At 50.8% G+C, this 11,834-nt stretch overlaps 1 protein-coding gene across 2 annotated transcripts in view; it reads right to left on the bottom strand.

The window, feature by feature from the left end:
• Positions 1-10,438: 10,438 nt before the first annotated feature.
• The window catches only part of MALT1 (MALT1 paracaspase), a 63,174-nt gene continuing 61,778 nt past the window's right edge, over positions 10,439-11,834 (bottom strand). For both annotated transcript variants that reach the window (XM_015103796.3, XM_042239125.1), the window contains one exon: positions 10,439-11,580. In XM_015103796.3, coding sequence (XP_014959282.2) covers positions 11,140-11,580 — 441 coding nt within the window. In that variant the 3' untranslated portion in view covers positions 10,439-11,139. The remainder of the gene's footprint in view (positions 11,581-11,834) is intronic.

Here is an 11,834-nt window from a genome sequence, read left to right as displayed (position 1 = left end):
TTGTTCTGTAACAGCAGCTCTGAATGTATCTGATATGTCTGGAACTCCGTGTATGTATCGGAACTAAAAGTTATTTCTAAGGAGTAACGTGAATTTTTAAATGCTTTGGGATTTTAAAAGGACTCATTAAAAGGCATCGGGATTTCCAACTGTGAGATTTTTTATTTATGTAGGAGTTCAAAGAGTGCTTTTTAAATGCTAGCTTGTGAATCTTCACAAAATCCCTTGGAAGTGACTGGCCAAAAAAGGGAAGATGGATGAACCGTTCATCTGAGTAATATGGCAGTAAAGTCAGGACAGGGCAGGGAACAAGCCGTTCTTAACCCGCCGACCCCGAGTCTGGAGCCCCCGAGTCTGGAGCCGTAAAACTCCCCTGTAAACAACCTGGATTGGCACTGTAAGTTCTAGGTAAGGGAGACTCTTTATTTGCCCCAAGGTGGGGAAGGAATAAAGCTCTGAAAAATAATTGTAGATGGGCCAGGAGCAGGATAATAGGGAGGAGAAGGGAGGAGGGTTCTTGTTTGTGCCTTCTCCTGCCCAGCATTTGACTACAGGTGAAATCAGCTGAGAGTGGGAATCGAGAGACACAGAGACGAGCGACGTAAGGGGCACCGGGGGAGCTTGCAGGAGGGTTTGGGGGAGCGTCTGTGTCCTGCCTTTTCAGCTTCTGTTGGCTGCTTAGGTTCCTTGGCTTGTTGCCACTTCCTCCACTTTCAAGGAGCGCTCTTCCAGTCTCTGCTTCCGTCATCACGTGGCCTTTTCCTTTCTCCTCTAGCTCTCCAGATTTCTCTTGAGAAATTTATGTGCAGGTCAGGAAGCAACAGTTAGAACTGGACAATGGAGCAACAGACTGGTTCCAAACAGGAAAAGGAGTGCGTCAAGGCTGTATACTGTCACCCTGCTTATTCAACTTCTATGCAGAATACATCATGAGAAACACTGGACTGGCAGAAACACAAGCTGGAATCAAGATTGCCAGGAGAAATATCAATAACCTCAGATATGCAGATGACACCACCCTTATGGCAGAAAGTGAAGAGGAACTAAAGAGCCTCTTGATGAAAGTGAAAGAGGAGAGTGAAAAAGTTGGCTTAAAGCTCAACAGTCAGAAAACGAAGATCATGGCATCTGGTCCCATCACTTCATGGGAAATAGATGGAGAAACAGTGGAAACAGTGTCAGACTTTATTTTTGGGGGCTCCAAAATCACTGCGGATGGTGACTGCAGCCATGAAATCAAAAGACGCTTACTCCTTGGAAGGAAAGTTATGACCAACCTAGACAGCATATTGAAAGGCAGAGACATTACTTTGCCAACAAAGGTCCGTCTGGTCAAAGATATGGTTTTTCCAGTAGTCATGTATGGATATGAGAGTTGGACTATAAAGAAAGCTGAGCACTGAAGAATGGATGCTTTTGAACTGTAGTGTTGGAGAAGACTCTTGAGAGTCCCTTGAACTGCAAGGACATCCAACCAGTCCATCCTAAATGAAACCAGTCCTGAATGTTCAATGGAAGGACTGATGCTGAAGCTGAAGTTCCAATACTTTGGCCACCTGATGCAAAGAACTGACTCATTTGAAAAGACCCTGATGCTGGGAGGGATTGAAGGCAGGAAGACAAGGGGATGACAGAGGATGAAATGGTTGGATGGCATCACCAACTCTGTGGACGTGAGTCTGAGTAAACTCCAGGAATTGGTGATGGACAGGGAGGCCTGGCGTGCTGCAGTCCATGGGGTCGCAAAGAGCTGAACATGACTGAGCGACTGAACTGAACTAGCTCTCCCCACATTCCTGCTATAAGGATCCTGGTGATGGTGTCAGCTCACTGGGGTAATGCAGAATCATCTCTCCATCTCAAGGTGGTTAACCGCGTTTGCAAAATCCCTCTGCCATGTGAAGCAGCATTCCCAGGTCCTGGGGACTTGGACACCTCTGGGAGCCATTGTTCTGCCTCTCACACTGAGAAATCAGGGCAGCGAGACTCAGTGACATTGCAAAGAGAAACCTCTATCATATGGAAATCTTTCTATCACATCAGTTTCTCTAAGTCCAAGGACTGTGGACCATTTCACGTACGAGTTGCCCTTGTGGTTCTGAAATATGAAGATGGGACCTATGCTTCTCCACGTGCTCCCCACCTTGGGGGCAAGGGAGGTCACAGCTGGGGCTCTCCTGAGCTAGGGGTGGTGAGACCCTAAAGTTGTACACACGTCTTCCTCCAGAAAGCAGGGTGAGCCTTTGAAGTCCAGCCTTCCACGGAGTCTTAACCACTGGACTGCCAGGGACGTCGCAAGATAAATATTCAAAGCATCAGAGGCAGACCGGGCCCCCTGGGAGAGAGCAGGCGGGGCTTTTATTGTTCCAATTATTTTTTTAGTACCCAATATCTGCTGAAACACTTCTCTCAAAGTACATTCAAATATCACCTACTTGTACCTACACATGAAAGCAGGCCTCGATTACAAAAGATAATTAACAGGTAACAAAGGGAAAATGGAAACTGTGTTCACAAATGCCTCGGCTACAAACCAGTCGCCTCCTGGGCACTGAAGGCTGTAGGTTTTGGTCTGTGAGTGTAGCTGGGTGATGAGGGAATAAACAGACGTAGGTCGTCACCAGTTGGAGTGGCGGACAGGTCCTTCCACGCCGCCGGTACCTGTGCCAGTGAAGTGGGTGGAGGTTGAGGGGGAAGGTCAGATAGACAGAGAGGTTAATTAAACTCATCGTTGGCTCAGCTGCCTGGCGCAGGTGAATACTTTCAAACCTTTTTTTCCTACCACCTACCACTAGTTTGAAATAAAACAGCCAAAACGTATGAAAGCAAAAACAAATGAAGTACAGGCGAATCAGTTCTGAAAAGCATTCAGCATTCCTTTTCTACTTTTTCTTTTGGCGCTTTCGGATCAAAGGATGACACGACCTCCTCGCCAGATGTTCTCAGGTTCAGATCCCTTCAAGAGCTGGCAGCAAAGGCAAGTGTGAAAGGGACGAAGGGCCAGGCCTCGGGAGGTCTTCCCGCTGGAGGGTTAAAGCATTCTGGATGTTCTGAGATGTTTTGGCAACTTTTTTTTTTTTTTTTTTTTGCATTACGGCGGAAATGGAGGGCATGTGTTGGAAAGAGGTGGTCTGGCTGGTGAGTGTGTGCGTGAATGCCCCTGTTAACGTTTTTTATGTGCGAATTTACCAATCCAGATTAAGGGCGATTGGAACTGGTGGTGGCTCTGACCTTGTTCAAAGATGGGAAACTCACCCTTCCCCAGGCATCTCAGCTCCCCTGAGCCAGAATTCCTGCAGTTCTCTCTTAGACACTGCACTTCAGCCCCCGGCAAGTCAGGCAAAGCTGAGGTCACTAGCCAGTTACCTGGAGCTGGTCTGAAGTGTCCAAATGCAGGCTCCACCATTTTTTTCCTCTGTGACCTTGAGCAAGTCCAGCAGTCCTGGGGGCTCCAGTTTCCTCCTCTGTAAATCGGACACAATACCTCCATCCATCACAAAAGCCTGAATGAGAAAAGCAGCTGGCATTGTGCCAGGCTCACAGGACCTGCCTAAATACTAGCTGTTCTTATTATTGGGGATTCAAGTTCTGTCTTGCTCGCTTTGGAGCTCATCAAAGGCCAAGGACCCTGAATGCATCTTATGGCTTAAAGTGTTCTGCCGTTTTAGTTGCCAAGTCGTGTCTGCGACCCCATGGACTATAGCCCGCCAGGCTCCTCTGTCCTGGGATTTTCCAGGCAAAAATATGGGACTGGGTTGCCATTTCCTTCTCCAGGGGATCTTCTCGATCCAGGGATCGAACCCTTGTCTTTTGCACTGACAGGCTGATTCTTTATCACTGAGCCACCAGGGAAGTCTAAAATGTTTTGGGGGGCACAATTATCATCACTTCCCATTGACATTCCATTTACATACTGTACAGATTATTTTCAGAGTGATATTTGAGAGGATTTTGAATAACTTGTGGGCTTCCCTTGTGGCTCAGCTGGTAAAGAATCTGCCTGCAATGTGGGAGACCTGGGTTGGGAAGATCCCCTGGAGAAGGAAATGGCTACCCACTCCAATATTCTGGCCTGGAGAATTCCATGGACTGCATAGTCCATGGGGTCGCAAAGAGTTGGACACAACTGAGCGACTTTCACTTTCTTTCACTTTGAATGACCTTTGGTCCTGTTTCTGAACGTGGGCAGGGATCGCTTTGGGGGTGCTCCCTATGACTCCCAGTTGAGTTGTAGGTTTTGTCCGGCTAGTGTCTGGGGAGGGCTGGGGGCAGATGAGACTGAAGTGGACAGGAAATCCCCACCCAGCCCCTTGAGGCAGAGGGGTCTGGAAAGTTTGTAGGTGCACCATAGCCTGAGAAACCTCTGGGTCGCACCTTGGAATTCCTCCTTTCTCAACAGAAGCAATCTCCAGGTCTTGGCCTTTTCTCTGAATTTCACCATAGCTGTGCCTTGGGTTCTGTCCATGAAAAATCACAAATCTAGAGTTGGGAGCATTCTGTGCACACTGGACAGTACTGAACAGTGCCCTTGAAATGGTTTAGATGAGAATACTCAGGGTTAGGTATATTTGATCCCAGTTATGTGAGTGCTAGGTGGCTTCAGGCATGTCTGGCTCTTTTTTGATCCCACGGACTGCAGCACCAGAGTCAAGAGGTGAGAGGTCAGGAGGGGCATGGCCACTGGCAAGGCCTCATTGTGGCTTGGCTGAGTGGCTGCGAACACCGCTGCTCCTCTGCTCCAGCAGCCCTTCCCAAGGCTCCGGCCTTCCCTGTGCTCTGGGCTGCAGCAGGAAGCAAGCTCCCAGGTTGTAAAAAACCCACGCAGAGTGAAGGACAAACGAGCCTGCGCTGCCCTCTGCTGGGCTCCCGGCGCATACCCACCACTGGAAGGACTGATGCTGGAGCTGAAGCTCCAACACTGGCCCCCTGATGGGAAGAGCTGACTTATTGGAAAAGACCCTGATGCTGGGAAAGATTGAGGGCAGGAGAAGGGGACAACAGAGGATGAGGTGGTTGGATGGCATCACCGACTCGATGGACATGAGTTTGAGCAAGCTTCGGGAGTTGGTGATGGACAGGGAGGCCTGGGGTGCTGCAGTCAATAGGGTCGCAGAGTCAGACACGACTGAGCGACTGAACTGAACTGAACTGAACTGAACCCACCCAGAACTCAACAAAACAAAGTAAGGCCTGGTCCAGAGAGCTGGGCAGGCCCCAGAGGACGGTGCAGACCCGGAGTCCTTAAAGGGGACCCCCAACCCTTTCAGGCCCGCTGGTCGCTGCTGCTCAGGCCCCAGAGTTTCTCACTGGGGTCCGATCCCTCCTCTGAGGGTGCAGCGGATGTCACCACCAGCGAGCCGCCCCGGCTCTCCCCTCCTGGCCGGAGCGTCAGCTGCTCCCCTGCCGGGGAGGGTTAGTCACTAAGTCTGTCCGACTCTTCGACCTCATAGGCTGTAGCCTGTCGGCCCGTTTGCTTCTCCAGGGGGATCTTCGCCACGAGCTGTTCGTGTGTTTTGGACCCGATTAGGTTGAAGTGAGCTGACAGGAGTTTGTGATCAGCGGAGGAAGGTTTGAGTTCATTTCTGTGTGACAAGGTCGAGGGGACCCCCGGGAGGTGCGTGGTTGGGCTACCAGGAACGGTCCTCCGTCCGGGAGGAGCGGGTCAAGGAAGCGAGAGGAAAGCTGGGTCATCACGGCGGAGCTGAACGTACGGAGAAGGGGGAGAGGACAGAGCGTGGGAGTGAGACACGGGATACAGAGCTGGCTGTGTTATTCAGGACGAGGGGAAAGAACGCATGGTTAAAAATCCTCTCTTAGAAATTTTTTGGGTCACGCCGTGCGGCTTGTGGGATCTCAGGTCCCCGACGAGGGGCTGAACCCAGGCCACGACGGCCAAGGCGCCAAATCCGAACCACTGGGCCACCAGGGACCTCCCTGGAGACAAGCTTCTGTTTTAAACGTTGAGATCCCCTCCGTTCTGCCGTTTCTCTAGAGACAGTGAGTGTCTGGGCCGGCGGGGGGCGCGCGTCCGCCTTGGGGCCAGGAGGGGGCGCCCGAGACTGACAGCAGCCGGGGAGCGGCGGCTCGGCCGGCTCCGCCCGCGCTGCTCCGGGTCCTTCCCAGGCCGCTCGGGGCTGGAGTCGGAGCTGCCATCCTGTGCGGGTTCCTAGAGCTGTCACAACCCATTTTCACCAGCTTGGCGTCATGAAACAACAGAAATTTATTGTCTTCCAGTTCTGGAGGCTAGAAATCCAAACTTCGTATCAACGGGCAGAAAGTGGGGTCTTGGCGGGGCTGTTCTCCCGGGGGAGAGTCTGGAGGGCACGCCTCCCCGTGCGTCTGCAGCGTGTAGGGCGCGCGCTCAGCTTGCGGCTGCGCCGCGCGTGCCCGCCTCCACCTCCACGCGGCCTCCACTGTGCCGTGTCTTCTTTCCCGCCCCTTACACGCACAGACACTTGCCACTGGGGTAGGGATCGCCCTCATCCAGGATCATCTCGGGTCCAGATCGTTTTTTTTTTTTTGCCTATTTTATTAAAAAAAATGTTTCGGCTGCACCGCGCGGCTTGCAGGATCTTAGTTCCCCACCAGGGATTGAGCACAAAGGATTGTGCTTTTCCTTAGCAGTGAAAGCACAGAGCCCTAATCCCTGGACCACCAGGGAACTCCCTCCAGATGCTTAGTTATATCTGCTAAGACAATATTTCCAAATAAGGTTGCAGTCACAGATTCTGGGGGATTAAGAGAGAGATTTGGCGGGGTGGGGCGGGGGAGGGGGCACTATTCAGCCCACTACACCTTTCTTTCTGCAGTTTAATAACCTGGTGGGTGACCTATGTTTTATTTTTACTATATGCCTGCTCATGCTTTTATTGGGTGACCTTATCTAATGCTTACTAATACCCCTGAGTATTCAATGGAAGGACTGATGCTGAGACTCCCAATACTCTGGCCACCTGATGTGAAGAACTGACTCACTGAAAAAGACCCTGATGCTGGGAAAGATTGAAGGCAGGACGAGAAGGGGACGGCAGAGGATGAGATGGTTGGATGGCATCACCGACTCAACGGACATGAGTTTGAGTAAACTCCAGGAGTTGGTGATGGACTGGGAGCCCTGGCGTGCTGCAGTCCATGGAGCTGCAAAGAGTCAGACATGACTGAACAACAAGAACAAGGAGCCCTGTGGCAGATGGTACTTAGGAGAAAAGTGAGGCTTAAGAGACGAGAGGGCTGCAGAGCTGGGCTTTGAACCCAGGGGAGCTGTCCTCTTGAGCCTAAGCCTTTTATTTTTATTTTTTTTAGGGCCTAAGCCTTTTAATTTCATGCTGCCTCTTGGTGGGATCATGTCTCTACCGGGAAGGCTGCTGTGGCTAGAAGCATCAGAGTGGCTAAGGAAATCTGCAGTTTTGTGGAGGAAAGTCGGACTGTATCTTCTCAGCTTGAGCCCTATAATCCCAGAGCAAGCTTTGTCACCAGCATCGTCACAGAGAGGATGCAGAACGCGCAGCATGGGGAGGACACCTCTGTCCTCCTGCAGAGCCGCCTGCCCCTCGCCAGGTGCCTGGCATCCTCAACTTCAGGCCTGTGGGCGCCGGTGTGGGAGCTGCCTCCGGGCAGGGGGCAGCCTGTTGGTGGGCAGCCACCGGCAGCATGCCCACAGTCACCAGCCCATGTGGGGGTGGCAACAGGTGCCGGGGCAGCTCAGTCCATGCCCAGGTGCCACGGGCAGAGGCTGAGGGTGGCGGGCTCCAAGGAGCAACCTTTCTGTTCTTCCCATGAGTGGCACCCGCAGGGTGCACCAGGCCCTGCACTAAGGAAGCTGGCCGAGCTCAGGGAGGGCTGGGGCAGCCAGGGCCTGATGGCTTCTCCCCTAGCTCCCGGCCGCTCACCCACAAGGGCAGCAGCGGCTCCAGGCAACCCTAGATGCAGACAGAGGGCACGTGGCAGACTTGTCTGGGGTCGACTGAGCCTGCTGGCGCCTGTACCTCAGGCTCGGGGTCTCTCTGAAGTCCTCCCCCTGGGCTGATTTAGGAATCGGGGACTCTGGAGACCCCTGGTCTTTCCACCTAGGCGCCCCGGGCATCTGAGGCTGGGCTCAGCGACGACCTCGGGAATGCTCGCATCCTCTGGACCAGATGTGAAACCTGGGAGCCTGGGGCCTGCAAGGGCCCTTCCGTCCCCTCACGGCCCTGCTGTCCTCCCTGGGGCTGCGGCTTTTGGGACAAGGTCTCAGGCTAACTGGGGCCCCGAGACTGCAGGCGCATGGTTGGAGAGCTAACTCCCAGGCAGGCGGCGCTGGCCGACCCTTCTGTTTTGGAAGCAAGCTGCCCATGGCCCAGCCGCAAAGAGGCCTCTGTCCACCCATCGGTCATCGGCAGGAGGCTGGCCATACAGCTCAGGTGGGCAGGACACCGTGACGTCCTTCTCCTTCCTCACTGCAGTCTTTGGGGACATCCGTCTCAGTTGGCAGATAAAGCAGTGCTGAGGTCTCACCACCGTTACAGTTCCTGCAGCCCCGGCTTGGGCCCTGGTCACATCTGTTGGTGACATCTGCCAACAAGGGTCTGGGGCATAACACTGAGGAGAAAGCTGGTCCTGAGGGTCACTTGAAGACACAGACACTTCATGGGTCAGGCCTGAGATGTGTGGAGTCAGCAGACAGCGGCTAGGATGGCTCAGACCAGCAAGGCGAGCCTCAGGCCGACTGGAGTTCCAACTGCTACAGACCCCCCGTCAGAGGGTGCTGGCAGCAGACGTGGCTGCTGATGGGACTCTGGGCTTGAAGTGTCCAGCTCGCTGGCAACGCTGGTTAATGAGATGGCTGTCTGGGCCAGTTCAGCCTGGATCCTGGATTCATCAGAGTGTCTCCATCAGAGTCTCCCCTGGTCCGCTTCACTTCATCTTCCTGGTGGGAATGCTGCTATGTGCCCTGAAACGAGGTCATTTCCTGGGACCATAACAAGGTCAAGTGACCCCAAAGTGTAAAATCCAGTTTTTATTCATTGTTAATCAGCTATACCCCAATACACGATAAAAAGTTAAGCAAAATAATGTTAACTTTTCTCTTTATGAACAGGGTCCTCACTCACAGTTCTGTGTGAATTTGCCAATTTACTTATAGTTTGTTTATAATCCCCAAGTCAATACTTGCAGCCCTTCGATGACCATTCATGGACATGTGCAGACTGGTTGACAGGTTGATCTCCCCAACACGCATGTTCTCAGGTGAGGAGAAGCGAGGCCGCGCCCTGCCTTGTCTCAGCTCCCTGCAGGCATGGCCAGGGGATGCAGGCAGGGCACAGCGAGCTCTGCCTCTGGGGCCTGCCCGACGGGTCTGGGTCCCGATGCTGGCCCGTTAGCCAGGGGGCCTCAGCCAAGTCACTTAATACCTCTGAACCTCATTTTTTTAATACAGCAAAACAGAACTACCAGGATAAACTGTTTTTAGGAGTTAAGGTTATAGCCTGAGATTGGGTTGCCATTTCCTTCTCCAGGATTTGAGATATGTATATATGTAACACACACTCCCCCTAGGAGCAATGGCTCTGTATTTGCTAATTTAGTATTCACAGTGACACTGTAGATTATTACTGTGGCGAATAACAAGATAATTTATATATGACTTGTTAAACCAATCTTGCATTCCTGGGATAAATCTCACTTGCTCATGCTGTATGACCCTTTTAATGCTGCTAGACTGTTTGCTAGGGTTTTGATGATTTTTTCTGTCTATAATAGCTATCGCGCTACAGTTTCCCTGTGATTTTGTATTACGGGATGCTTTTGAACTGATATGTTGGAGAAGACTCTTGAGAGTCCCTTGGACAGCAAGGAGATCAAACCAGTGAATCCTAAAGGAAATCAACTTTGAACATTCTTTGGAAGGACTGATGCTGATGCTGAAGTTCCAATATGCTGGCCACCTGATGGAAGAAGAGCCGACTCATTGGGAAGGACCCTGATGCTGGGAAAGATTGAGGGCAGGAGAAGGGGACGACAGAGGATGAGCTGGTTGGATGGCATCACCGACTTAATGGACATGAGTTTGAGCAAACTCTCGGAGATGGTGAAGGACAGGGAGGCCTGGCGTGTTGCAGTCCATGGGGTCGCAGAGTGTTCTCTCCTCTTCTACTTTTGGAAGAAATTTACAAAGAATTGGTGCTCTTTCTTTAAATGTCTGTAGAATAGAGCAGTGAAGACATCTAGGCCTGCGATTTTCTTTGGGGATGTCTTAAAATTACTAATTCAACCATTTCTTAATACTGCCAGCTGCTTTTTAAACTTGCTTTTTGCAGAACCAAAGGTGATTATCTCCTAAGGCCAGTAAAATTCAATGAGAAAATACATGTTATCAAGGAAGTCAGGTCCAGGGTTTGTAAGATTCAGGTAAACAGCTACCAAGATTATCCAGTAGCAATATTATCCTGCTGCCTAAAGCTTTACCATAGAAAAACATTTTATTACTTCTCATGTGCTTTCATGACCTTACAAATTAAGGAATAAGACATTTCAGCCCGTTCTACAAAGATTTATACACAAACGTTAAACTAGTATTCGTAGCAAAGTCCTATAATCACAAACTAAAGCTCATGTGCTTCTAGATTATACACAGACCTTCTTATTTACATGTCTTAGAGTCTATCTACAGAAATCATGCCTGTCTCAGAAGGTGTCAGGAAGGCGATGTGTAGTGGAATACACACTGCAGTACAAACCTGGAAAGGTCTCGGCTCCAGCTTACAGAAGATGCCTCGGTGTGTTTCTCCCACTGACAAAAATTAGGTGGAGCCTGATCACCAAGGTTCTTTTCCTGGTTCTAGAAATACAATGACTTATTCTATAGTAATGCCGTTCCCACTGTGCTTACTTCAGAGTGGTTGAGATGAAAACACTGTTATGTACACAAACATATACACGTCCATACTTCATACTTACAGAAGAAATTAACCCATCCACAAAAGAGGTTTGTAGTTAAATAATTCCAACATCTCAAAGTCCTGAGTTTGCCATGAAATGCCTGTTAACTAATTTTCTCTTGCTACACGTGTATCTATTTGCTTTTCCCCTAATATCTCACTTTATGTAAGTACTGTTGGATGAGACATCTATTAATTATGAGAACTTTTGAGAACAAAGAAGTCACTTTTCAGAAATTCTAAGCCCATCAGAGAACGTGAACGGTATTTCATCAGTCGTCTCTACTGGCACGTTGCTTCTGCCAAACTGACGTGAGTAACGGTGGGTGTGATGGCTCGAAACGAAGGTGTCCGCAGTCCGGCTGCAGCGACAGCCGTCTGACGGCATCACGCTGCTCGAGTTACTGAGGTGGGAGTGGTAAGCGCCGGAGAAGGAGTCCTGAGGTGGGCGGTAGCGGGCCGCCCCTGCGGAGCTGGCGGCAGAGCTGGGGTAAGGGCCGTTACACATGACGCAAGTCTGGAAGCACGTCTTCCTCCCTGAGCCCCGATGAATGTCGAGTTTAGCAATGAGAGGTTTTCCCACATTCACCTCCTGCTTTTCCTCTACGGTATCTTCCAGCCCTGAGTACTGATACGACAGACAGACGGTGAAGACCAGATGTTCCTGGGAAGGAGAAGAGATGAGGTTTGTCATTTTCATCAATCAGGAGAGTGTATCAGTCTTAGAATACCATCCACACACACATCCAGACAAAGCCAAACAGCAGCCAAAAAAAGCCAGTCTCTTCTCTCCTTTCCCAGGTTCCAGACCCTCAAGGTACCCTTTACATTTGCCTTATACTAAGAAAGGCTAGCTAGAACCAGCTTCCACTTTCCTCATTCCATATACTGAATTAGTATAGACAGAATCACAGAGAT

The sequence above is a fragment of the Ovis aries genome, chromosome 23 (genome assembly GCF_016772045.2).
Source record: "Ovis aries strain OAR_USU_Benz2616 breed Rambouillet chromosome 23, ARS-UI_Ramb_v3.0, whole genome shotgun sequence".
Lineage (NCBI taxonomy): Eukaryota > Metazoa > Chordata > Mammalia > Artiodactyla > Bovidae > Ovis > Ovis aries.
The sequence above is the reverse complement of the archived record's forward strand: the minus strand, read 5'-3'. Positions and strand labels throughout refer to the sequence as shown.